The sequence below is a fragment of the Amyelois transitella genome, chromosome 30 (genome assembly GCF_032362555.1).
Source record: "Amyelois transitella isolate CPQ chromosome 30, ilAmyTran1.1, whole genome shotgun sequence".
Lineage (NCBI taxonomy): Eukaryota > Metazoa > Arthropoda > Insecta > Lepidoptera > Pyralidae > Amyelois > Amyelois transitella.
This window is the reverse complement of record NC_083533.1, coordinates 3,718,214-3,743,182: the sequence shown is the minus strand read 5'-3', so window position 1 is coordinate 3,743,182 and position 24,969 is coordinate 3,718,214. Positions and strand designations below refer to the sequence as shown.

At 35.3% G+C, this 24,969-nt stretch overlaps 3 protein-coding genes across 14 annotated transcripts; 1 reads left to right on the top strand and 2 right to left on the bottom strand.

Annotated features, from left to right (window-relative positions):
- Positions 1–5,234: 5,234 nt before the first annotated feature.
- Positions 5,235–10,086, bottom strand: LOC106131022 (zinc finger protein 649). Its single transcript, XM_013330006.2, has 3 exons — positions 9,739–10,086; positions 8,590–9,316; positions 5,235–8,315 (listed from the first exon to the last, which is right to left on the bottom strand). Exons 1-3 carry the CDS (start codon positions 9,811–9,813, stop codon positions 7,132–7,134), a joined length of 1,986 nt encoding a protein of 661 aa, XP_013185460.1. The 5' UTR covers positions 9,814–10,086; the 3' UTR covers positions 5,235–7,131.
- Positions 10,087–12,508: 2,422 nt separating this feature from the next.
- On the top strand, positions 12,509–18,384 carry LOC106131023 (protein dj-1beta). Of its 12 annotated transcripts, none has more exons than XM_060952915.1 (8): positions 12,517–12,585; positions 12,673–12,752; positions 13,412–13,504; positions 14,359–14,446; positions 14,956–15,075; positions 16,099–16,213; positions 16,945–17,087; positions 17,568–18,384. In XM_060952915.1, the coding sequence occupies exons 2-8, from the start codon at positions 12,742–12,744 to the stop codon at positions 17,670–17,672; spliced, it is 675 nt and encodes a 224-aa protein (XP_060808898.1). In that variant the 5' UTR covers positions 12,517–12,585; positions 12,673–12,741; the 3' UTR covers positions 17,673–18,384. The 12 variants fall into 12 exon arrangements, 11 of the variants coding, with proteins under 11 accessions (XP_060808901.1, XP_060808904.1, XP_060808898.1 ...); XM_060952913.1 differs by having other exon boundaries at positions 12,518–12,569; positions 14,341–14,446; XM_060952912.1 differs by having other exon boundaries at positions 12,518–12,585; positions 14,341–14,446.
- Positions 18,385–18,881: 497 nt separating this feature from the next.
- Positions 18,882–24,788, bottom strand: LOC106130995 (uncharacterized protein C1orf198 homolog). The gene is made up of 5 exons (XM_060953027.1): positions 24,472–24,788; positions 24,068–24,240; positions 23,472–23,727; positions 22,751–22,901; positions 18,882–20,778 (listed from the first exon to the last, which is right to left on the bottom strand). The coding sequence occupies exons 1-5, from the start codon at positions 24,601–24,603 to the stop codon at positions 20,654–20,656; spliced, it is 837 nt and encodes a 278-aa protein (XP_060809010.1). The 5' UTR covers positions 24,604–24,788; the 3' UTR covers positions 18,882–20,653.
- Positions 24,789–24,969: the final 181 nt, after the last annotated feature.

The window sequence follows — 24,969 nt, the reverse complement described above, 5'->3', positions numbered from 1 at the left end:
ACATGACACTTACTGATACCTACGCTTAGTACTTCAATATAATTTTATGTAGGTAGGTACTAAAGTTATATCGAAATAGATTATCCCGTTAGAACTGCATTGAATAAATCAAAATATAACCAAATGACGCGTGAAAATAATCCCAAGATATTTATAAAACATGTCTGTCTGACCATTGTATTATGAAGTTACGACCCCACGATGGTGACATAAATTTGCAGTAAGTATACTAACCCTTCAATACATTGAGTCAATACGTTTTATTAAATGGATTTAAAAAGATAACAAATATTGGGAATAACAAAATGTATTGATCAGTAATAACATGATAAGAGTAATAAATTATAAAGAAAAGTATGTAATCAAAATAAGTTGGTTATGTAATTTTAAAGTCAACATAAGGAATTTATTCAATAAAAATTCCTGTTGCTCCCACTTTCGTGAAAATTTAAAAGAAAGATTGCTTATCTTTATGTAACCTCGGCTAATTACTTAATTATATTCATAAATGATAATACATTTATGAATTTTACGATTGTTTATTATTAAATAAGAATTGATAATTTTCATTGGAGATAGTTCACATAATTTATAATGTATTAATAAATATGTAGAAGGGTAAATTTTAGTGTTGCAACAGAACTCTGCTTCCGCTTCTGCATCTGCAGAAGTTCCGCACGTTTTTTCAGTTCCGTTTCTGCTTCTGGTTCCGCAAACTAATAACAGAACTCGAAACGGATGCGGGGCGAGAGCGACCCAAATACCCCTATATCTTGCCAATAATTCGCCAATACTTATCAGCTCCCCCCAGCAGTGTAGCCAGCGAGCAATTATTTAGCGGAGCTGGTTTAATATATATGAAGAACATAGAAATAGGCTAAAAGGTGAAAAAGCGGCCAAGTTACTCTTTATTAAATATAACTTGCCGCTATTTAATTTTGACTACTAATTTATATTCTTACCCACGACGGAACGCGTTTGGGGTGAGAGGTTGTTTGTGTGTTTGTTTGTGCAAACAAATGTTGCCATTTATCTTCAAAACCACTAGTCCGATTTTAATGCGGTTTTCAGTGATGGGTTTGGATTAAATTGCTACATATTCTTAGATAGGTTTTACGTCAATAATTCATCAGGGGGCGCTTTAGTAGACATTTCTTTATGAAACCAATTTCATCGTTTAGAGTAGATAGGTTGGTACATTTAAACTATTATGTCGTGGGTATTTCAAAATTTTAAATTTTGTTACTTGTACTACTACAAATTTAATAAAAAACATTTAAAAATACAAAATTGTGCTTTTTCTTTATAGTATTAACGCTTCCGTTTCCGCTTCCGTTTCCGCTTCCGCTTCCGTTTAGATTTACTTTTGACATCTGATTCCGTTTCTGCTTCCGTTATGCCAGTTCCGTTGCATCACTAGTAAATTTTGTACGTTACATTCATTAAAAAAATATCAAAATCGGTCCAGTCCATAAACATTACACACAGAAAGACAAACATACTTGTACTCATTACATAATCATCTCCATGACCATGAGAATAGGGGAGCATTATGTTTGTTGTATTAAAACTTTATTTTGAAAGTCGCCCTTTACGACATAGGAAAGAGATAAGTACAATAATCCTTAATATTCTAAAATTCCCGCTATCTCTTCTCTCAGGATAGGAGTCTGCGGGTGACCAGATTCCTGGATTGGGTGTGTCAAGGTTTACACGAAGCGACTACCGTCTGAAATCTTAGCAAGGAAACCTTACACTTATTAGATCATAGTTAGATACACATTCATTTGCCAGACCAATTAATAATTTAAAAAAAGTTTGATTTCATCCCATCCCTTCAGCCTAAAAAGTTACATTCATACATACATACTTATAATAACGTCTGTATCCCTTGCGGGGTAGACAGAGCCAACAGTCTTGAAAAGACTGAATGACCACGTTCAGCTATTTGGCTTAATGATAGAATTGTGATTCAAATAGTGACAGGTTGCTAGCCCATCGCCTAAAAAAGAATCCCAAGTTTGTAAGCCTATCCCTTAGTCGCCTTTTACGACATCCATGGGAAAGAGATGGAGTGGTCTTATTCTTTTTGTATTGGTGCCGAGAACCACACGGCACAAAAAAAGTTGATGAGCAAAACAATCTCATTTTAATTGTCTCGCCACTCATACCTGCCAGTACCGCAATGGACCTACAAATTCAAATTTGAATTTCGAATGGAAACAATTTACGGGCGCGTCGGGTGATTGACGCGGCCCGAGGCGCGGTCAGACGCACGACTTAATTCCGGGAGTCGGGAGTTGGCATCACCGTGATTGGCGTCATAGAGAGCTACCTTCATGGAGTCGAATGTTCCTTTTTTAATTTTTTAAATATATGTTTTTTTTGCATTCTTAGAAAAACTTAACAATTGAAAAAACAATATTATTACAGGCTAAATAATCAATAAGTCCAAGATTCATTGATTATGTAGCCATACATACAAGCTTTTTTTTATTTAACTTGGATAACGGAGGTATAAAGATTCGCTCAATTCCAAAATTAATATTTATTTTGTTTACAACGGACAAACTCATAGAGACACCAATTTTGACGATATAAGCACAGTCAAGATAAAATAATCTACCTTCAGAAATAAATTAAGCCACTTTTCTCTCCAAATTCCCACGAAATCTACGCAATAGCTCTTAGTCTGTCTCAAAAAGAACAAAAAATCTATGATTTAAAAAAATATAATAATTAAATTTATGATGAATTTAAGAATAAGTAACTATGTACTTTAAATAGTTGAGAATAAAAAATGGAGATTCCATTTTTCCCTTAGAGTACCTAAAATACCTACCTTAAATTTTGACTTACCTACCTAAAATTTAAACAAGAAATATTCTTAACTAGCTGTGCCCGCGACTTTGTCCGCGTGGAATAGTTATTTTGGGCATTATTGAAGCCCTTAAGGATGATTAACTTTCCCCGTTTTTTTCACATATTCCATCATTTCTTTGCTCCTTATAGTTGCAGCGTGATGTTATATATATAAAAGAATTTTTCAATTCGAACCTTAGTTCCTGAGACTAACGCGTTCAAACAAACAAACTCTTCAGCTTTATAATATCAGTATAGATTAAATTAAAAGTAAAATAACTCACGTTTTAAATATATTACAAAATCCGTACCCAACTCTGAGTGAGTAAGCAAACATCGAAAAATCAACGGGAAAGTTTTGACAGGAGCCATTTTCTAAGCCGCGGCCAGTCCGCGTTATTTTTTTTTTAGAACTTTTAAATCAAAACTGTAAAACTGATACGCGTGCGTGCGGCACCTGACGGCTCAGTGTTTTTACCTTTTTTTTTAAACCCACGTACTTTTTTACAAAAGGAAGCTATTTCGCATGTGAAAATTTGGAGGCAATTTTTAACAATAACGTAATTTAGAAATTATACCATCTGTTTCCCCATGGATGTCGTTAAAGACGACGTGGGGAATAGGCGCACATTCATCTAATGCAAGCTTCCATATTGTTGGGACTCTTTTTTTTTTAGGTGATTTACTAGCACCCTTTCTCTATTCTATCTTGAGTCATAGTACTTGCATCTGATCATGGCCTTTCTGCCTCTTCGACACTGTTGGCTGTCTACCCCGTAAAGGATAAAGACGTTATTATATATTTTATGAGGCTGTAGGTAGGTTTCTTTAACTCGCTTTATTTGACCTAAGGAATGTTCTTTTACATCCTCCTGATGTAAGCCCCGCTGCGTCCTGACCTCTTAATAGAAAAGAAGATTCCTGAAGCAATTGTGATACCTGATATAAAAATTAAACGTTGAAACAAATTATTTTCCATTTAATTGAATCCAAATTCTGACAATTTCATCGCATCATAGCACAAATATATATTATATATAGTATAAGACGATACCAATACCTAATATCAATATCTTTTACTGGCCACCCGCCCCGGCTTCGCACGGGTAGCATTTAAACAAATAAAACCTTCCTCCGGAATCACTATATCTATACTATAAAAAATGCATCAAAATCCGTTATAGTTTTAAAGATCAAAGCATACATAGATACAGAGGAACAGACGCGGGAAGCGACTTTACTCTTAACTTACGAATAAGACTTTAAGGCTGTTAGTGATAATTTTTTGAATTCTTTGAACTGACAGTGACATCTATTTCACGACGATACAAATCATAGATAAGTACAAATTGTTAAAAGCAACGCCACCTTTTGTCGAGTGAACGAACTATGCATTTTAATAGTTGTAAATTTAGTAACTAGATGGCACTAGTATATCGTTTGAACTATTAGATTTTAGTTTCAGTCGAAAAAAAATACTATGTACCTACTACTTATTGTAACTGTGTAAATTTCTGTTCAATAAAGATATTACAAACAAACAAACATCACGATAATAACATAACAATATTACTGAAAATAAATAATTTTAAAAAAATATCCCGTATCGCCCTTACCAAATCTTTAACGTGAGCAAATACAAACTTTCCCGAAGGAACGTTTGGTCCTTTTGAGCTTTTAAATCAAATCGTTGACGGAATTTAAGAGTGTTTATGGTGGAGTAAGCAGGGAATGTGAGTTGAGGATCACTGCCTACCCCTCTCGAAAAGGGGCCTTTCGATTCGACAGCCTCAGTGGCGCAGCTGTAGTACGCTTGTCTGTGTCACCGGAGGTCCCGGGTTCAAATCCCGGTTAGGGCATGATGAGAAAAAAACTTTTCCTGATTGGCCTGCGTCTTGGATGTTTATCTATGTAAGTATCACTACATAGTATAAAACAAAGTCGCTATTTTAGTCTGTTTGTCTGTATGCTTAAATCTTTAAAATTACGCAACGGATTTTGATGCGGTTTTTTGTAACAGGTAGAGTGATTCAAGAGGAAAGTTTTTATGTATAATAACATCTATTAAATAATGGAGAAATACCTATTTTGATAAATAAACATATTGATTTTTTCAGAATTTTGCACCCGTGCGAAGCCGGGGCGGGTCGCTAGTTTATTATAAAATATAGTATCGTTGAGTTATATCTCGTAACACAAGTCTCGAACTTATTTCGTGACTAACTCAATCTGTGTATTTTATCCCGTATTCATTTATTTATTTAAAGGGGTGTAGTCATGTGATACTTTTATAAGTGATACGTATTGAAGAAGCAGCGAAACAAACTACACTGCAGCATTTCTACCGGACATAAATATAAGAAAAATCCATACACTTTGGTAAGCATTTAATTCTTAAAAAACAATACAAAAACATCGTTTTTCTTAGAACTACATTTATACATATTGTGATGTTAATAAGGTACAATCAAATCTCTTGGTAACAGTTCGTTAAGAATTGAACCTGGTTAGAAGATATGGCGTCTTTGTGTATTACGGTGCCGACAGAGCATTAATTTATATAGGTTGCAAGTTTCTTTATTAAAAGGTTGAAAATTAAAATAAAACTTTGTGGACGATCAAAATCTAGTGATGTTTAATTAAATATATTTACTTGTAACCAGGTATCATCAAGCCAAAAAGCTGAGCATGGTAAATCAATCTGTTTAAGACAGTTGGCTCTGTCTAACCGGTAAGGGATATAGACGTCACTATATGTATGTGACCAGGTCCAATCAAAACACCTCGCAATTTCAAGGGACCAATTTGCAAAATTAGAATGAATAAGTAAGTAACTACTTACTAGGTGATACCACGATTTTATTTAGTTTGCAGGAAGACACTTGATGCTAACTAAGACTGAGTTAATACAAAAAAATACAGGTAGAATTAATGTTTAATCTGTCTGAAAACTTATTAAAAAAAATATATAGCAATATTATTTTGAAGTATATGGATTTTAAATATTTCAGATTCTTATTTCAATTGGTCCCTAAAAATTGGGTACATATTGTCGCTTAAAAATCAATTTCGTTGCTTAAACGTCAAAAAAAAAATACAAATTACTCACAGCCAAAAGGCGTTTAGCTTACAACTAAAAATAAACCTTACGATAATCTTAATAAGGATCTCATTTCATAGGCTGCGCGTCTGCCATTTTAGCAATAAGTCCATTTTTACAACTGGTCATTCAAGTTCTATAATACCTATTAAATTTGAGGAAAAGTCCCGACACAAATTTTACTTATAACACATCACTTTTTTTGCACCGGGGGTTAAGGTAAGAACGCTCTCGATTAAATCATAAATATTCTCTATCACCACTTTCAGCTCCCACAAATTTTTGATCTTTGACTCAACCAATTATGATCAAACACGTACGTCAATCTCACCTTTAATCCAAAAAACATAATTTCAATCGCTTGATGTTAGTGAGCTATGATGCCACAGACAGACATGTCAAACTTATAACTCCTCTCTCATTTCGTCGGGTTTAAAAGTATGCTATTTAAATGACCAGAGAGGGTAGTGCGAGTTTCACTTAATCAAACGCGTCAAGCTAGCAAACGCGAATTTGAATTCGTATTAGTGCCATCACGTTACCACGAGATGGCGCTGATCAAATCACGTACAAATTAGCGTGTACTTCATCATCGACGCGTTTGATCTAGTAAAATTCGCAAAATAAACATCATTGCAAAAATGCCAATTTGCAACGACAATTTTTATGAATTTTCATTTGAATAATTACTCAGCCAGTTATACTGGGATAATTATTAATAATGAGTTAAAAAATTAGATTTTCCGCGCAATCTTAATTTTTTTTTCTATGCCTTATCGAAGGTTCGAGAAGGAAGCAATGATTTGAAGTGAAAATTTCATTGTTTGTACAAAATGTAGATCAACAAAATATTAAAAAAAAAGTAAAAAATACATTGTAAAAATTATTTTGCATTATTTCTTGTGTAAAGCAACGATAATAAAATACATGATTAAAAAAAAGTGGCAATTAGATATTTGCATGTGAATTTTGTTTTTTTAAAGTACTGTAAGTTTATATATCAAAGCCAGCTTTATAATATTTCCTAAAGTAAAGACTGTCAAAGAAATCTTCTAATAATAGAAAACACCTGTTATTTGGTATATTTTAACATTACATTTGTTGATGGTCACTGGGAGTATTAATTTTAATAAAATTAATCCATAAAAAACCTTAAACACAATCACACATCAAACCTTAACACTATGACTTAAAGTTTGACACTCGTCGTTCTTTTTCACACTCAAATTTTGCACAGTATCAGTATTTTCTACGTTGACACAATTCAGATCAACCGCATTGGCACTGTTATGTTTATACAATAAATGCTTGTCCAAACTTGCTTTTTGCACGCACTTGTAAGCACAGTGAGGACACTTCACACTTTTCTGCCTAGGCTGGTACGGTTTAACTATATTTTTGTCCACTTTATCCGCATCCTTTTCGTTCAAATGCCTCTGTTTGTGCTTCGTCAAATTTGTCTTCTGAACGCACTTATAGCTACACATATCACAACTGAATGGCTTCTGGTCCGTATGCAAATACATATGTTTAACAAGATTCGGCTTCTGCACAGTTCGGTAATCACAATACGGACATGCAAACGGTTTGTAGCCCGTATGAGTGCGTTCATGTACAACTAGATTGTTCTTTTGCGCACACCTGTAATTGCAATATTGACAGCGAAAAGGCTTCTCTTTCATGTGGACCAAAATGTGTTTCGCAACATTATTCTTTTGACCGGATTTGTAATCGCAGAATGTACATGAAAACGGCTTTTCACCAGTGTGTGTGCGTTCGTGTATTTTCAAAATGGCTGGCGATTGGCACCGGTAAGAACACTGAGAGCAGCTAAACTTGCCTAGTTTCTCTAAATCGCTGCCTTCTTCCAAGCAGCTCTTTGAATGCTGTTTCAGAGATCGTTTTGATGGAAAAACTGCTTGGCATTTGTAACACGTGTATTCCCCTTTAATGTCCATGGCGAGGTCATCGGAATACAACTTATTTGTGATGCTGGGATCGTTCTCATTCTTCTCCTTGGCTTCACTGTACGAACAGAGAGTCGATGGATATTCTGCATAATATATTTTATTCTGATCTGAAGGTTTCAAATTCTCTTTGGGTTGTTCAATTTTCGAATTGTCATTTTGAACGGATTTCTTCATTTCTTCGGAATACGGACTGGTGTTCTCATATTGTCTATTGACCACTAGATTTTGTGGATTGTCTCTGGTTACCGCATAGTTTTGGTAGGGCTGCCGCGAGTAAAGGTCTATGGCATTCAAAGCCGGAACGTTCGGCATTTGATTGGTGTATTCGGAATATAATTGGCTGTCTTGCTGAATGGGCTGCGGTGAGGGCTCTTGTATTTGACCTGGAACAGAAAATAATACAGTAGATAAACCTCTTTCATCAAATATATTTACTCTTTTAGCTTTAATGATAGAATTAAAATTCAAATCATGGCAGGTTGCTAGCCCATTGGCTAAAAGAAGAATCCCAAGTTTCTAGGCCAACAGTAGCCGAAGCCCTTAGTTGCCTTTTTTCCACCATAAGAAAGAAATAGAGAGGTCCTATTATTTTTTGAATGGTGCCAGGAACCACATGGCAAAGATTATAGGTTTTAATTAAAAAAAAAAAACACTCACCACTCATTCCATTGACATTCGGCAATTGATTCATACTATCGTAAAAATAAGCATCATCCTCTTGCTCCGATTTGATATGGAACTGCATCGGCAGCATATGCTCGTCAACTCTTTGACCATCGTGCAACAGCACTCCATTTACAACACTATAGCCCATACGTTGAGCCAATACTTGATCCAATCTGTGCGCCAAATTTTGTTCCAAAGTTTGCGCAAAATTATGATCTAAAACTTGACCATCTTGTAAAATGGACAACCTCCTCTCTTGCACTAACATATCATGCTCCGAGTGCCTGTTTAAATGCTGAGACAAATCGATCTCCTGCCCCATTTCGGATAAATTTTGAGGTAAATCAGCGATACGTAAATCTTGTTCTAAATTTGGTATGTGCGCCAATCCATTTGGTAATTCCAAATCGTTGGCCAAATTTCGACCCATTGTCATATCTACGTCGTGCCTGCTCAAATTTTGTTGTATTTCGCTCATGTGCACTAAATCAAGTTCTGAATTCAAATTTCTCTGTAAATATTGAATGTTGTTGAAATTCAGGTTTCGTCCAATTTGGTTACTTTTTAACATGAGCGTTGAGATTTGGCGAGGTGAAAGGGGCAGTTGTAGGTTATGTACGATTGAGGTGTTCATAGTGTTCTGCATTGCTTGGTGTATCTGCTCCATAGAAATAGCTGTGGGTTGAGCAGCTGCCATCTCTACATGTTGTTTTTGATACTGAAATAAAATATAGATAAATGAAATGGAATAGGGCAAGTAAAATTTAACATACATACATACATACATAAAATCACGCCTCTTTCCCAGAGGGGTAGGCAGACTAAAATATTTTTAAAATTAAAAAATTTTACCGTAATGTTTTTTTATGTTTAGATAAAGTCAGTGTAAAGTTTAAGTAGTAAAAAATACAACAATAATGATTTCATTAATTTATGTAGAATTTTTCCTCTTGAAATGTATCTTAATACCTAAGTAACAAAGTCAGACATAATTGGCCGGAGACAGACATATTTGAGGAAAACATTAGAAGCAGTAATATATTACGATAAAATGTGATTATCTAATAATCAATGTGTATCAATTAAAGTTTTATCTTTACGTGTTTAGCATTTCAAATAAACTCAAGCAACAAAACTTACCATGTCTGAATATTTAAATGCTTTTAAACTCTCCTCGTCCATCACAGATTGGTATTCCCTCTTCACGAAATCCATGTAAATTTATTATATTTCTTAAACACACATGGAAACGGACAAAAAGTATTGAAAATCAACGTTACGATTCATAACCTAACATAGATTTTTTATGACATAAACCGACAAAAAGAATCGCACGGGCGTTGCCTGATAGCTATAAAATGTTAACATATTAATATTTTACGTGTTTAACCGGTTAAAAATATAAGAAATATTAATTTTATGCAAAAATGCGAATAATTTCTTTAATCTTGACGTTACAGCAACGAAAGAAGAAAGGAAGCTGTCATAGACAATATATCATTGAACATCTGTCGTTTTGTGTTGTCATAAGCAATATAATTCCCAAAACTTATGTGTAAAATTGTGAGTGCGGAATTAGTGTTCGCGTAAGAAAAAATTTATGGTGTGACATGACTCTGTATTATTTCAAATCTATCATAAGCAACAGACACTTATAACGTATTTTTGTAAAATTTGTACAAGGAAGGTCATAGACGGATATGTTTACCTTTGACTATCTATATTGTCAACCTTTTGGTACGGATAACATACAGCTTGGCAAAAAAAGTATGGAAAAAATGAGGGCGCTGCCTCTCTGCATATGGCCACCCCATATAACCTGATCTAAACCGTTTTGATACTTGAGTAATTGATTTTATATAGAGAAAAAGAAGCAACAGCCCACGACGCTACTTAAAAAAACTCTTCCTTGAGCGTCACCGCCCATACTTTCTCTCTTTAATTACTGACTAGTTCCCGAAATATTTGAGTAGCTTCGTGTGCGAAGGGTCTAAGTCGACAACATCATGAAATGGTGTGAAAAGATTTCAGGGATGGTAACGCTCGCCTGTGTTATAGATGTAATTATGATACTAGCTGCCTCCCGGGGCTTCATTCTCGTGAAAATTTTGCAATACAAAGTATCCTATTTGTTAGTCCAAGTCATATTCTACTCGTTTACCAAATTTCATAATAATCCGTCCAGTAGTTTCTGTGTCAAAGACTAATAAACACACATACACGTCCACACATCCTTACAAACTTTCGCATTTATAATGTAAGTAGGATTAAAAAATCTCAGTTGATTATCAGTGATTTTATTTTATCAGAATCAAATTCTTCATCCAGGTATTCTACACCTGACAAGACAGCATCTTGGGTTGATGTTCCTGCTATGTCAGAATAACAGGATAGGCTATTTGACTGTAATAAAACTATACATTTCTTTTATGTCATCAGTCTTAATATTATTTTTTTGGAGCGGTTTGTAATAACGCGAGATAAAAATAATGCATTATTTTATCAAAATCCGTCTCCGAAAATTAGGGCTTTTTATTCAGCTGTCACGTGACTAAAAATGACCGTGATTGGCTATTTCTATTATGACGTAAATTACGCATAACATACTGTGGATCGCACCGTTCCTTGGTGTTCGTTATTATTTTTCAAGATTTTATAAGTATTTTATTGCTCAGGATTGCTCAGATAACATAGTAATAGGTATTTAATAATGGAAACCAATTTCGATAAAGCTGACAGTCGAAACCTACCAAAAGTGGACGCAATAATGGTTGGCGTCTTCTTCAAAGACAATCCAGATTTTTATGCTGCCGAATAATAAGAACTTATCATCGTAAATAATCACATCAAAGTGGTGTCTTCACAAAAAAGAGGACGTGTTTTGGTAATATTGATATATCATCATTATCACGCCGAGCAAGCTGAAACCTACTACTTTTTACATATATGATGTGGCACAAGTTAAATAAAAGTCACGTTTTGGCGGCATATTTGAATATTGCATTTTCTTTTTCGATTTTTTTATAAAATAGCTAAAATAAAGACAGAAAAGTGTGTAGGGCTCCTTATAAACAAATAAATACCCTAAGATAGTTTTTAGAACTTTGTCAAATAGCCTATACCTACTGATGACTCTTCACGGCTGCTGTCATCATTAACAGGAATGACTCATTGCTCTATATCGGTGTATAAAGTTCTGCCTCTCTCAAAATACTCCTTTTCAATTTTCATAACATGTCTGCATGAATTTACCCAATTTTCCACAGAGATACTTTCAAATGCTTGCTGAGCTGCCATCTACAAAAAACATTTAAAACAAAATTAAAGCTAGTAATAATCAAACTCATAGTCTACTGAATAAAAGTTAACCTTTTCTATGTTTTCCTGGTGTAGAAAACACGCCCTTATTTCTAGCACCTTCTTTTTCAATATTTCGGACAGTGTTTATGCTAACACCTAAATATAATTGTGAAAAAAAAAATAAAGATCAATCTTACGTTGTCCTAGATTACATGCCACTGCAAATTTGCAAAACATAACCTCCAAATAGCGTTGAAGTTAAAATCTATTTTTCACAATAAATTATGATCTTAGTACTTAAAATCCTTAAAACAATGTTTTATTACTATATTCTATGACTAAATAATAATTACATATAAATAAATACCTGTCATTTCGGCTGTTCGTCTATAAACATCATCAATTGCATGCATAATTTCTCCAGCTTCTTGTTCTGCCAAACAATGCAAGAACACTCTATGAATGACCTTTCTACAACTGCTCCGGATAGTTTTATTCATATTTATACATATATTTTACGAATTATTCAAACTTTAAATTTCACCAATACACAAAAACCAAAACAAATGTTCGACTTCGTATGTACAAGTTTATGATAGCAAAATAGTGTTGCCATTATTCACACTCTTTAGTTCCATCTGTCACCGGTGCAAACTCTTATTTGCCAAGCTGTAAGTTGTGTAATAAGTATGTGTAGCTAAATTTTGCACCTTCATATATGTGTTTGTGTTCTTAAACGACTTCAAATATGATCTCTTTTTATATCATCCACAGGAAAGTAAAAGAAGTTTCTTCCATTTTCTTTAGTGCCAAGAACCACACGGCACTGCCGGATACAAACCCATGCTATTACGGTAGGGAATATTATAGTGAGAAAACCAGCATAATTTATGCTAGTACCTGTATGGTAGATAATGGTTTCACCATTATCCCATCTCCCATGGTTACACATTTCGTTGCTACATATTATGTGTATGTGTTAGGGTTTTTTGTGAAGGCTACGGAGATTAGACGTAAGTCGCTTCATTGTCAACAATTAATACTTTTCATAGATTATTAAAACGCATAATGACAAATAATAACAATTTAATTTAGCTGAAAAGGGAAAATTATTTATATTGCATGGCAACACTAAAGGACAAAACCGCTTAACAATAGACAAACAAAACAAGCAAGACAATGAAAGAATTTTCGTTTAGAAACAAGAAATATTTGAATTACCATAATTTTATTTATGTCGTTTTGTGTTTAAGTCTATTTATTTCTATTATTTGCATAAAAAAATATTTTATTTTTACTTTTTCATATTATGCAAATAAAAGTTTGAATTTGAATTTTGAATTTTTTTCGTTATCCCAAAATAAATTGCCTTATGTGTTCACTTATTTGATTATCTTTAAAAAATCAAATTATTACGTAATCAACCGCGGCGGTTCTTGGACTGTGTTTTTGCCTTCCTGTCGTCTGTCGTCGGCGTTTTGTCTTTTTGATTTGATTTGATGTTTTCTTCTAGAATAAAATCAACATTAACGTTTATCAGCCGCCCGGTAACATTATCTTGTAAAAACAATTTAGTGATTGCATCATTTGTTCCTCCTAGTCAAAGGTGAGGTTATAAATAAAGTTTTACTTGCACAATTACAGGGCTACCGGCAAAGTTTCTTTTACACGTAAAGTTTTTTGAAGGTAATCGTCATTAGACAAACAGTTCATAATCAACAACACTCAACAGCGTAGCGGAGGAACCCTGAGGTCCATGTGTTCAGTCCGTAATTAGTTAAATAACACGTACCGACCTAGGTCTTGACTTCGGTCAGACTGGATTGAAGGTGTGTAATTAAACGGCGCAGTGCAGCGTGTCACCGACCGACGACTAGCGACTAGCGTACGAAGTCGGCGGCACGCTGGATGGGTTCTTAGGACTCTTCTAGAAAGCTGTAAAATGGGAGATCTTACAGCTCTTGGATTATTAGGTCAATATGAGGTGGCTTAAGCTTTTTGATGTTGAAAGACCATCATACCCCATACTGGATCGAACCTGGGTAATACGCCAAACCTATGGGTTCCATAATCCCCACGCATTGTTCACCCGTTCAAAAAAGAATAGGACCACTCCATCTCTTTCCCATGGATGTCGTAATAGGCGACTAAGGGATAGGTTTACAAACTTGGGATATTTTTTAGGCAATGGGCTAGCAACCTGTCACTATTTGAATTTCAGTTCTATCATTAAGCTTAATAGCTGAGTGTGGCGTATCCATCTTTTTAAGACTCTTGGCTCTGTCTACCCCACAAGGGATATAGACGTGACCATATGTACGTATTGTGAACAAATGTCTGTCTATGCCATCTCTGCTGCATTTATGCTACTTTCATGCTTCTTCAGCATTATCCAATTTCACCCCCATACATATAGTTCAGTTTTATTTATTTAATTTTCAGATTATTATCAACTTGTAGAATGTCGAAGACTGCACTGGTGATCCTAGCTCAGGGGGCAGAGGAGATGGAGACGGTCATCACCGTTGACATGCTCCGTAGAGGCGGTGTAAGTGTACACCTTTCAGTCTTTTCAAGACTAATTGCTCTGTCTACCCCACAAGGTCACGTCTATATGTGACTATAAGTATTTATTGAAAAGATTCCACATTCATTGATTGAGATTCAAATAGTGACACGTTGCTAGCCCATCACCTAAGAGAAGAATCCGATGTTTATTAAACTCTCCCTTGATTGTCTTTAACAGTCTGCACGGGAAGAGAAACGGCTGGTACACACTTTACTACATAGGAAACCAAACCTGGAATATATCAAATTCAAATTTTTTATTCATTATTATAGGACACTTCATATCACTTAATAATTGCCATTATGTTATGGTTTCACAACAATGGTTGACGTCAAATGAATTAATTTAAACTAATTTCACCGCTGCTTCCAAAATCATCAGATCAAAAGAAGCTGTAACAAACTGCACTGCAGCATTTTCATCAACAACGTCAACTTCACAACAATTCAAACTTAAAAATTCAAATTCTGATGATTACGTTTCAACAGGTGACAGTAACATTGGCCGGTCTGGACGGAAACTCTCCAGTTCTGTGCTCGCGTCAGCTAACCCTGGTGCCTGATAAGTCACTGTCGGATGCCCTGGCCGAGACTCCTCAGTATGATGCTGTTAGTATTTACCACATAAATATATACGGAACAAATTACACAGATTGAGTTAGCCTCTCTCTGATAGTCAAGTAAGTTCGGGAATTGTGTTACGAGATACTAACTCAACGGTACTTTATTTAATTTAATAATAAATACTTATATAGATAAACATCCAAGACCCAGGCCAATCAGAGAAAGTTCGTTTCTTATCATGCCCTGACTGGGATTCGAACCCGGGACCTCCGGTGTCACAGACAAGCACTACCGCTGCGCCACAGAGGCCGCCAAAACATTCGGACAAACAGAGTAAGAGAAGGTGCACTTCTGACTCTCTCTAGTTCTGTGCCCACGTCAGCTAACCCTGGTGCCTGATAAGTCACTGTCGGATGCCCTGGCTGAGACTCCTCAGTATGATGCTGTTAATATTAAACACATTTAGACAGAGTAAGAGAAGGTTAACTTCTTCCTTCTGGATGTAAATCGACCCGCCCCGCCTTCGCACGGTTAGCATTTATAAATATATACCTTCGTCTTGGATAATTCGTATCGGTTTTAAAATAAAACCTCCTAATCATTTCAGGAAGAGCATTCCAGAGCCTTACAGCCTGAACCTGGAAATAATGTGGATGGATGTAATATAAATTGTTTTGTTTCAGGTCAGTGCCGTGTGGTTCCCGGCACCAATACAAAAAAGAATAGGACCACTCCTTCTCTTTCCCGTGGATGTCGTAAAAGGCGACTAAGGCATAGGCTTACAAACTTGGGATTCTTTTTTAGGCGATGGGCTAGCAACCTGTCACTATTTGAATCACAATTCTATCATTAAGCCAAATAGCTGAACGTGACCATTCAGTCTTTTCAAGACTGGTGGCTCTGTCTACCCCGCAAGGGATATAGACGTGACCATATGTATGTGTATGTACTGCCTCTTTCCTGGAGGGGAGGCAGAGACTACATCTTTCCACTTGCCACGATCTCTGCATACTTCCTTCGCTTCTTCAAATAATGTGGATGGATGTAATATAAATTGTTTTGTTGCAGGTAATTTTACCAGGCGGTCTTGAAGGTTCAGATCGTCTGTCTAAGTCCAATGTGGTTGGTACGCTGCTGAAGGAACATGAGAAATCTGGCAGAATTATTGCCGCTATATGTGCAGGTAAGACTATGCGCCACTTGTCCCGGCTTCGCACGGAAAGCATTTATATATGAATGCTATAATGTATCTTGTATATTATGTCTTTGAAAGCATTTATATATAAACCTTTCTCAGAAAATCCTCTGAACGACATTTCAAACACTTAAATTGTTCGGTGGCTCGTGAAAATGAATTTTTACTAAGGGACAACCTAAATGCTGCTTAAGTGACACTTAGCATTTAAGAATCATTGGTGAAAACGGGCATTTATAATTCTTACAAACATACATACATACAGTCACGTCTATATCCCTTGCGGGAGTAGACAGAGCCAACAGTCTTGAAAATACTGAAAGGCCACGTTCAGCTGTATGGCTTGATGATAGAATTGAGATTCAAATAGTGACAGGTTGCTAGCCCATCGCCTAAAAAAGAATCCAAGTTTGTAAGACTATCCCTTAGTCGTCTTTTACGACATCCATGGGAGAGAGATGGAGTGGTCCTATTTTATTACATATTTCCATATAAAATTATTCAATTTTTACTTTTTTCAATATCCCAAAATAAATTGTCTTATTTGTTCACTTATTTCATTATCTTTAAAAAATCAAATTATTATTGTTATCATCAAATTAATGAAGAATCTCTTATAATTCTATTATTGTTATCATCAAATTAATGAAGAATCTCTTATAATTTAAGAATTATAAGAGATTCTTCATTAATTAATGTTTTAATTTCTTATTTTCCAGCACCGACAGCCTTTGTCGCCCACGGCGTCGCTCAGGGCAAACGGGTGACATCTTACCCGACTACGAAAGACAAGATCACGGGTGACTACATATACGTGGAGGGGGAAAGGGTCGTGGTAGATGGCAACGTGGTTACGAGCAGAGTGAGTACATACATACATACATACATAGTATAAAACAAAGTCGCTATTTTAGTCTGTTTGTCTGCTGTATGCTTAAATCTTTAAAATTACGCAACGGAATTTGATGCGGTTTTTTGTAACAGGAAGACTGATTCAAGAGGAAGGTTTTTGTGTATAATTTTTTCCGAATTTTGCACCCGTGCGAAGTCAGGGCGGGTCGCTAGTACATACATAAAGTCACGCCTCTTTCCCGGAGGGGTAGGCAGAGGAGACTACCTCTTCCCACTTGCCACGATCTCTGCACACTTCCTTCGCTTCATCCACATTCATAACTCTGCATGCAAGCTCGGCGGTAGTCCGTGATTTTATGTATGTATGTTAAAAGTCCAGTAAAAAGCTGACACCCTGTATTGGCCCTTAAGAGGAGTCGGGAGGGAGATATTTTTTTTATAAAAGTTATCAGAAGCTATCATCAAATTAAATACTTTTTTTTTTTTCCAGGGCCCCGGCACAGCCTACTGGTTTGGTTTGAAGCTTATCGAACTACTGACCGGGAACGACAAGGCTGACCAGGTGGAGAAGGGCATGATCATATCCGGTTACTAAGCCATGTGGACTGCTGGTGAACTGTCCTTAATCACAGGTCATAGCCGGATGGAATGTATGTATTGCGTTTTGATGTATGGAGGTTAAAAAAAAAATTGGTATGTAGCAATACATGTATATTTAAGTTTTTATCTCTTGCAGGGTAGACGGAGTTGAGTCTTTTGGAAAGGCAATGACAGTGTTGATGATGGAATTGATATTAAAATTGTGATAGGTTGCTGGACCATCGCCTAAAAGATGAATCCCAAGTTGTTTGAACTGTATTAGATTTTTTATTTTACCTTAAATCATATTTTTAAGGACAAATTATTAAGTTCTCCAGCAGTTATAGACCTTATAAAGTTTTTATTGTAGGCATACCTATGTATATAAAGTCATTATTTTAGTCATCAAACCAGATACAGTAGAATGACACACACAATGCTGTGTTTACTTCACGGCAAAGTATCGCTGTTTCGCTTTTTATTTTGACTTGAAACGGGACAGCGATAGTTTTATTCGCGATAAAACTTTTTAAGAATGATTTTATTCTTATTTTGATATATGTACATTGTCACAGATGAATAAGTGCAATTTTTTTAAAGTACGTTAATTGGTTACTAGTGACATTTTCTCATGGTTAATGTATTTTATATGTAAGCAAAGAAAGGATTTAAATTTAAGCAAAAAAAAAGTGTAACTTTTGAACTGGTAATTAAAATATTTATTCATACTTATAATGATTTTATTTTATTAACCTGACGTAATTACCAATAATTGTAAGATTTTTCATTTACATTTTTGGTTTACGCATTCATGGTACAATAGGCTTTATATTATTTCCCCCTTGGGCATAGTAATTATTAATACCAATAATATATTACAAGATTATTAGCTTACCTTAATGGTTTTCGCAAAAAAAAAACAACAATATATGGTACAATCTAAATAAATATAGGTATATAAGAAAAAAGTGAATGAGTGACTGACATATGAACATAACATACAGACCAAACCGCTGGGTCTAGAGACTTTGACATTTGGCATGTAGGTTCTTTATGTGGTCTAGGGGTGCAATCCGAGAGGATTTCCCTAAATTATGGGATTTATAGTGATTTTTCGATTTACGCGGGAATCCGCGCAATGTCAAACATAAATAAAAGAAATATTTATATTTTTCAATTATATTTATTACACGATTACACATAATGTATGTACTGATGCTATTATTGTTCTATTAATTTCTACAGTAATGAAATCTTATACCTAAATAAATAAATCTTAATTTAACACAAATAGTATAAATGCAGTTTAGCTTTGAGAGCATTTTTTTTAGTAATATAATTACTTCAAATTTTAAAATTGCATCACTTTCAATAGACAATTATAAAAATGCAATTCTTTTTTTTTATTTTAAATATACATTTGACATTACAGATTTTCATTAAATAATAATAAAAACATAAATGTTATAAAAAATGGTACAAATACAAGCAGTCTTATTTTATTTTAATGAGATTAAAATATCACAAAAATAAGGCTATTCTCACACGATGCCATTGCCTATAGTGTGAAACTCGCCTTATCTTGATAGTATTTTTGGCAAAGTATTTAATACTACCTCTGCTAACATACAACATAGTATAAAACAAAGTCAGGTTCCGTTGTCTGTCAGTATGTATGTATGTTTAGATCTTTAAAACTACGCAACGGTTATTGATGCCGCATTTATATATATATTAGTGATTAAAGTTTTATAATCATAATAATAAAAAATCTAGAAAATAATATAGGGCGCAAATCACTCATTGTTTTAGCCCCAAAGTAAGTTCGAGACTTGTTTTAAGCTACGAACTCAATGGACCAAAGAACTGGTTTCGTCGGTCGGGAACTATCAACATACATACGACATACAACAAGATTAAAATTAGTAGAAAATTCATAGCAGAACTGGCAACACCGTATATTATCTACCAATTAAACAACACGAAATCTATGATAATTTTGCCACACACAAAAAGAAGGTTGCTACAAAAACGTATTTAAATTACATGTCGCACAGTACCTATATATCTAAACTCTAATTATATGTATTGCAACATCCACACAGCGCAAGATTAATTATATATAAAAAAAACTACACATGCAATAAAAAAAACACGTATCCATTGATATTTGCGTATAAAAAAAAATAATTAATCAAACTTTACAATTAAAAATCTGTTATAACGTAGGAGTGTGCAACTGTATCAACCAAAATACAATACAATTCATTTAGTACTTAGTTGTTATATTAGTTTTGCATGACCAAAAATTCATTCCTTTTTCCTTATGGGGTAGACAGGGACAAAAGTCTCGAAAATCTAAGATTACGTGCAACTGAACTAAGATAACGAATTTCGGAAATATAAGGCATCTAATAATTGCTCCTAAAAATTCCTTAACACATTATAACACTTTACAGATTTTCTTTATAAATTGAGTTAATTATGTCCCGGATACATCTTCACCACTCTGGAGATGAGCCCGGGGTAAGCCCTTGACCATGGACCCTGGATTGGGTGAGTCAGGTTTTTACACGAAGCGACTCCCGTCTGATCTCCGCAACCTTTGCAGAAGAACCTAACTCATATTGTATCATGATTACACATCCAGTTGTCTGAATATGCGGGTGATCTGTCAATTCATTATTTACGTATAGTTTGTATGAAGTAACAGATATATGCATTTAATAGGTAACTGTTAAGATTTAGCCTCTGCTTACCACTCTAGAAAAAGGCATGAATACTTACTGGAGAGTATTAAAACAAAAATTGTATTACAAAATCGTAATCATTTCATCAGAAATATCTTTAGGTCATCAATTTTATTTTCCAACCTGCTTACCACTCTAGAAAAAGGCATGAATGCTTACTGGAGAGTATTAAAACAAAAATTGTATTACAAAATCGTAATAATTTCATCAGAAATCTCTTTAGGTCATAAATTTGACATTTCAAACCTTACCAATTGTCTAAGAAATCATAACCTGTCTTTGGCAAAGAGTCAGTTAGAGTCTCGGTAGATTGGAAGTCCGTGGAGGAAGCTTGACTCGAAGATAGAAGACCACGGTTCTCTTCGGATATATCTGAAAATATGGAAGAAGTATTTAGTGAATTAAAAAATCAACTTGCGGCGTAGACAGAGCCAACAGTCTTGAAAAGGCTGATAGGCCACGTTCAGGTAATTGGCCTAATGATATAGGTCAAAAGTACCCGATACAGCCGAGCTTGCATGAAGAGAGTTATGAATGTGGATGAAGCGAAGGCAGTATGCAGAGATCGTGGCAAGTGGAAAGAGGTAGTCTCTGCCTACCCCTCCGGGAAAGAAGCGTGATTTTATGTATGTATGTATGATATAATTAAGATGTCTACACCACAAGGAATATAGACGTGACCATATGTATGTCTGTAAAAAACAATTTTGTACTCAAACCAAACACAAGTAAATGTATCAAACATAAACGCAGAGCGTAGGTGGTCGAATCGGTAAAAAGGCACAGGTTCGAATCCCACCACGACCATGTACCAATAACTACTATCGAAGTTACGTACATTAGTTTCAATACTACACGTTACTCTAAAGGTGAGGAAAAAACATCCTGCACATTCAGGCAACTGGATGTGTAACCGTGATCGATCCAAATACGGGTTAGGTTCCCCTGCAAAGGTTGCGGAGGTCAGACGGGAGTCGCTTCGTGTAAAAACCTGACTCACCCAATCCAGGGTCCACGGTCAAAGGCACACCCCGGGCTCCTCTCCAGAGTGTTGAGGATGCAAATAGGACTAAATCCAGGTGGAAGAACGTCAAGCATGAACGCGGCATTTCAGTCTTTTAAAGACTGTTGGCTCTGTCTACTCCGTAATTTTCAAAGACGTGATTATGGGAGAAAATTACTGCAAAACAAAATAAATCATAGTTCTACTCTTCATAAAGCCGTACGTATAATGCCTGCCTTACTATTTTATCTTGAGTTTAATCTGTTTATAATTACACATTAGAATAGGCACGATTGTTAGTCATTACATTGTTATAGACTAAACAATGATATGACACGTTTATACGTTATACTAATATTTGATATGAGCCATTAGTAAATAGCACAATTCTTAGAAGTTATACATACATACATATGGTCACGTCTATATCCCTTGTGGGGTAGACAAAGCCAACAGTTTTGAAAAGATTGAACATGGCCAGTTCAGCTATTTGGCTTAATGATAGAATTGAGATTCAAATAGTGACAGATTGCTAGCCCACCGCCTAAAAAAGAATCCCAAGTTTGTAAGCCTATCCCTTAGTCACCTTTACGACATCCATGGAAAGAGATGGAGTGGTCCTTTTCTTTTTTTGGGAACCACACGACACTTGAACTTAGAAGACTTATTACTTAGAAGTTATTGTACTGTTAATAAAGTTTGTAAGACTGTTTATCACTATATATTATAGCTAGCGACACGCTATATCTTCGAACGGGTAACATTTATAGTACATATAAACCTTCCTCTTCAATCAATCTATCTATTTAAAAAATTCGCATCGAAATCCGTATGGTATTCTGTACCAAAAGTAAAAGAATAGAACCACTCCATCTCTCACACGGATGTCGTAAAAGATGACTAAGGGATAGTCTTATAAACTTGGTATTCTTCTTATAGGCGATGGGCTAACAACATGTCACTATTTGAATCTCTATCATTAAGCCTAACATCTGAACGTGGCCTGTCAGTCTTTCGTGACTACTGGCTCCGTCTACCCAGCAAAGGATATAAACATGACTTATATACGAATAAATGATAAAATGGTGGTGATGGTGCCGTGTAGTTCCCGGCACCAATACAAAAAAGAATAGGACCACTCCATCTCTTTCCCATGGATGTCCTAAAAGGCGACTAAGGAATAGGCTTACAAACTTGGGATTCTTTTTTAGGCGATAGGCTAGCAACCTGTCACTATTTGAATCTCAATTCATTCAGTCTTTTCAAGACTGTTGGCTCTGTTTACCCCGCAAGGGATATAGACGTGACCGTATGTATGTATGTAAATGATAAAATCCTCACCACTGCTCGACTTGAGGACGCTGTTTCTATAATCCTTCTCAAACTTGGCATCAGTCGATGGACTCTTGAAATTGGTTCTGAAGAAGTTGTCCGACGACGCCACAATCTGCGTCTGCGCCGACGACGGCACGAGATATTCGCGCTCTTCATCCTGATTCAAAATAATAAATAAATAAATAATAAATATCTTTATTTTCTCCACGAAAACAACTCAAATATAACCTAATATTATAGATAGCATGCACAATACAGCAAGAGATTGTAGAGAACTGGTGCCCGTGCTAGGTGTCCGAAGAACCTGTGTTACGAGAAAGAATAAGAAATATTGGTACATCTTTAATGTTATGGGTCTAAAGTCAGTTTTAAACAAATAATTTTATTATCTATACTAATATTACAAAGCTGATGAGTTTGTTTGAACTCGCTAATCTCAGGTACTACTGGTTCAGATTGAAAAATTATTTTTGCGTTGAATATACCATTTATCGAGGAAGGCTTAAGGCTATATAACATCACGCTGCAACTATAAGGAGCAAATAAATAATGGAATATGTGAAAAAAAACGGGTTCTGTTCTTCTTTTAGATGATGGGCTAGCAACCTGTCATTGTTTGAATCTCAATTCTATCATAAAGGCCTTTCAGTCTTTGATAACTTTTGGCTCTGCCTACCCCGCAAGGGTATATACCCACACGGACTTAAGTATACGTGATAAAACATACCTTATTCTTGAAGTTCCCCATCAGCTTGCTAATGAAACCGGGCGAGGTGGCTTCCTCCTTATAACTTTTGAGAACATCGTGCGACTTCAAAGCGTTCTTCAGTTCGCACACAACCTTGGAGTGCGACAGAGCTAATTCCGTCATCACCGGCACGGGAGACGATGCTTTTGCCGGCTCCTTCGCTCTGTGCTCCGATAATGCACAGAGGTTCAGTTGGCTTCTGGTTTGGTACAGGAACGGTGCGGAGTGTTCGTCTCTGTAACAGTTCATTGATTTTAAACTATTGAACGGCTGAAAGGCCATGTTCAGCTGTGTGGCTTAATGATAGAATTGATATCTACAAGAAGAATCTGAAGTTTATAAGCCTATCTCTTAGTCGCCTTTTATGACATCCATGGGAATAAGATGGAGTGGTCCTATTCTTTTTTTATTGGTGCCAGGAGGTCATATACTTTTTATATATACAAAATAAAATACATTTAGTACGTATACTGATGTCTCATTCAATCTCTCTCTCTCTCATCTTACCAAGTGCACCCTCAGCCATTAAGCCTCAAGGCCTAAGGTCTTGTACAATAAGCCTTTAAAAAACTTACCTGTATGAGCCGTTTTCATCTTGTATCAACTTCATACCATGTTCCCGCCCAAAGAATGACATGAGATCATCTTTCCGGACAGGAGGATCATTCAAATCAAACTCTAGCGTGTCCAGTAGAGCATATTTGAGTGCTATCTCTGGTTTTATTATAGATTCATTTATTATTTCAACCTGAAATTATTTTTAATCATTCAGTATTTTTGAATGGTTATTTGAATGATAGTAGATATGAAGTTTTTTTTTTTTGTTTAATGTAATCGTAATAAAATGCAAATGAACTACGATGGATTTGAAAGTTTTTGTCTTCCGTGACTAATTTGTATTGATTCAAGGAAATGAACGTAATTTGTTTCGCTACATCAATTATATGGAAGTATTGAAACTATAATTACACAAACCCACCTTTTCCTTTTCAGTAAGCGTTTCCCAAATATTTTCGTAAGAATTCTTCGCTTCTACTATGTCTTCGTGTATTTTTGAAGCCAGGGGGTTCAATGTGCGGAAATACTCCTCCGCAACGGCGGTTAACGCCATTTCTAATTCACTACGACGTTATGTGTAAATTAATTGAGATTCACCAAGGAAACGCTTATCAACATGACTCACTTCAACCACATTATGCGTCCATTTCCTACAACAGAAATAATGAAAATGAAATAATATACAATGCAAATGCAAGCAAAATACTGAGCGACGGACGGACCTGACATGAGTGAAAGAATAAGAATTTTGACAAGTGTCATTCCTTATCAGCCAAATTGTTTATTGTTATTTTTTTTCGTTTCATCACAAATAGAGTTATGTTTTATAAATTCTCTTATCAGGAAATAAAGTTTCTAATAAATTTGTTAAGAAAGTTTTTTTAACTCAAAGTTTTCCAATTTTTCTAATTTTAGTACA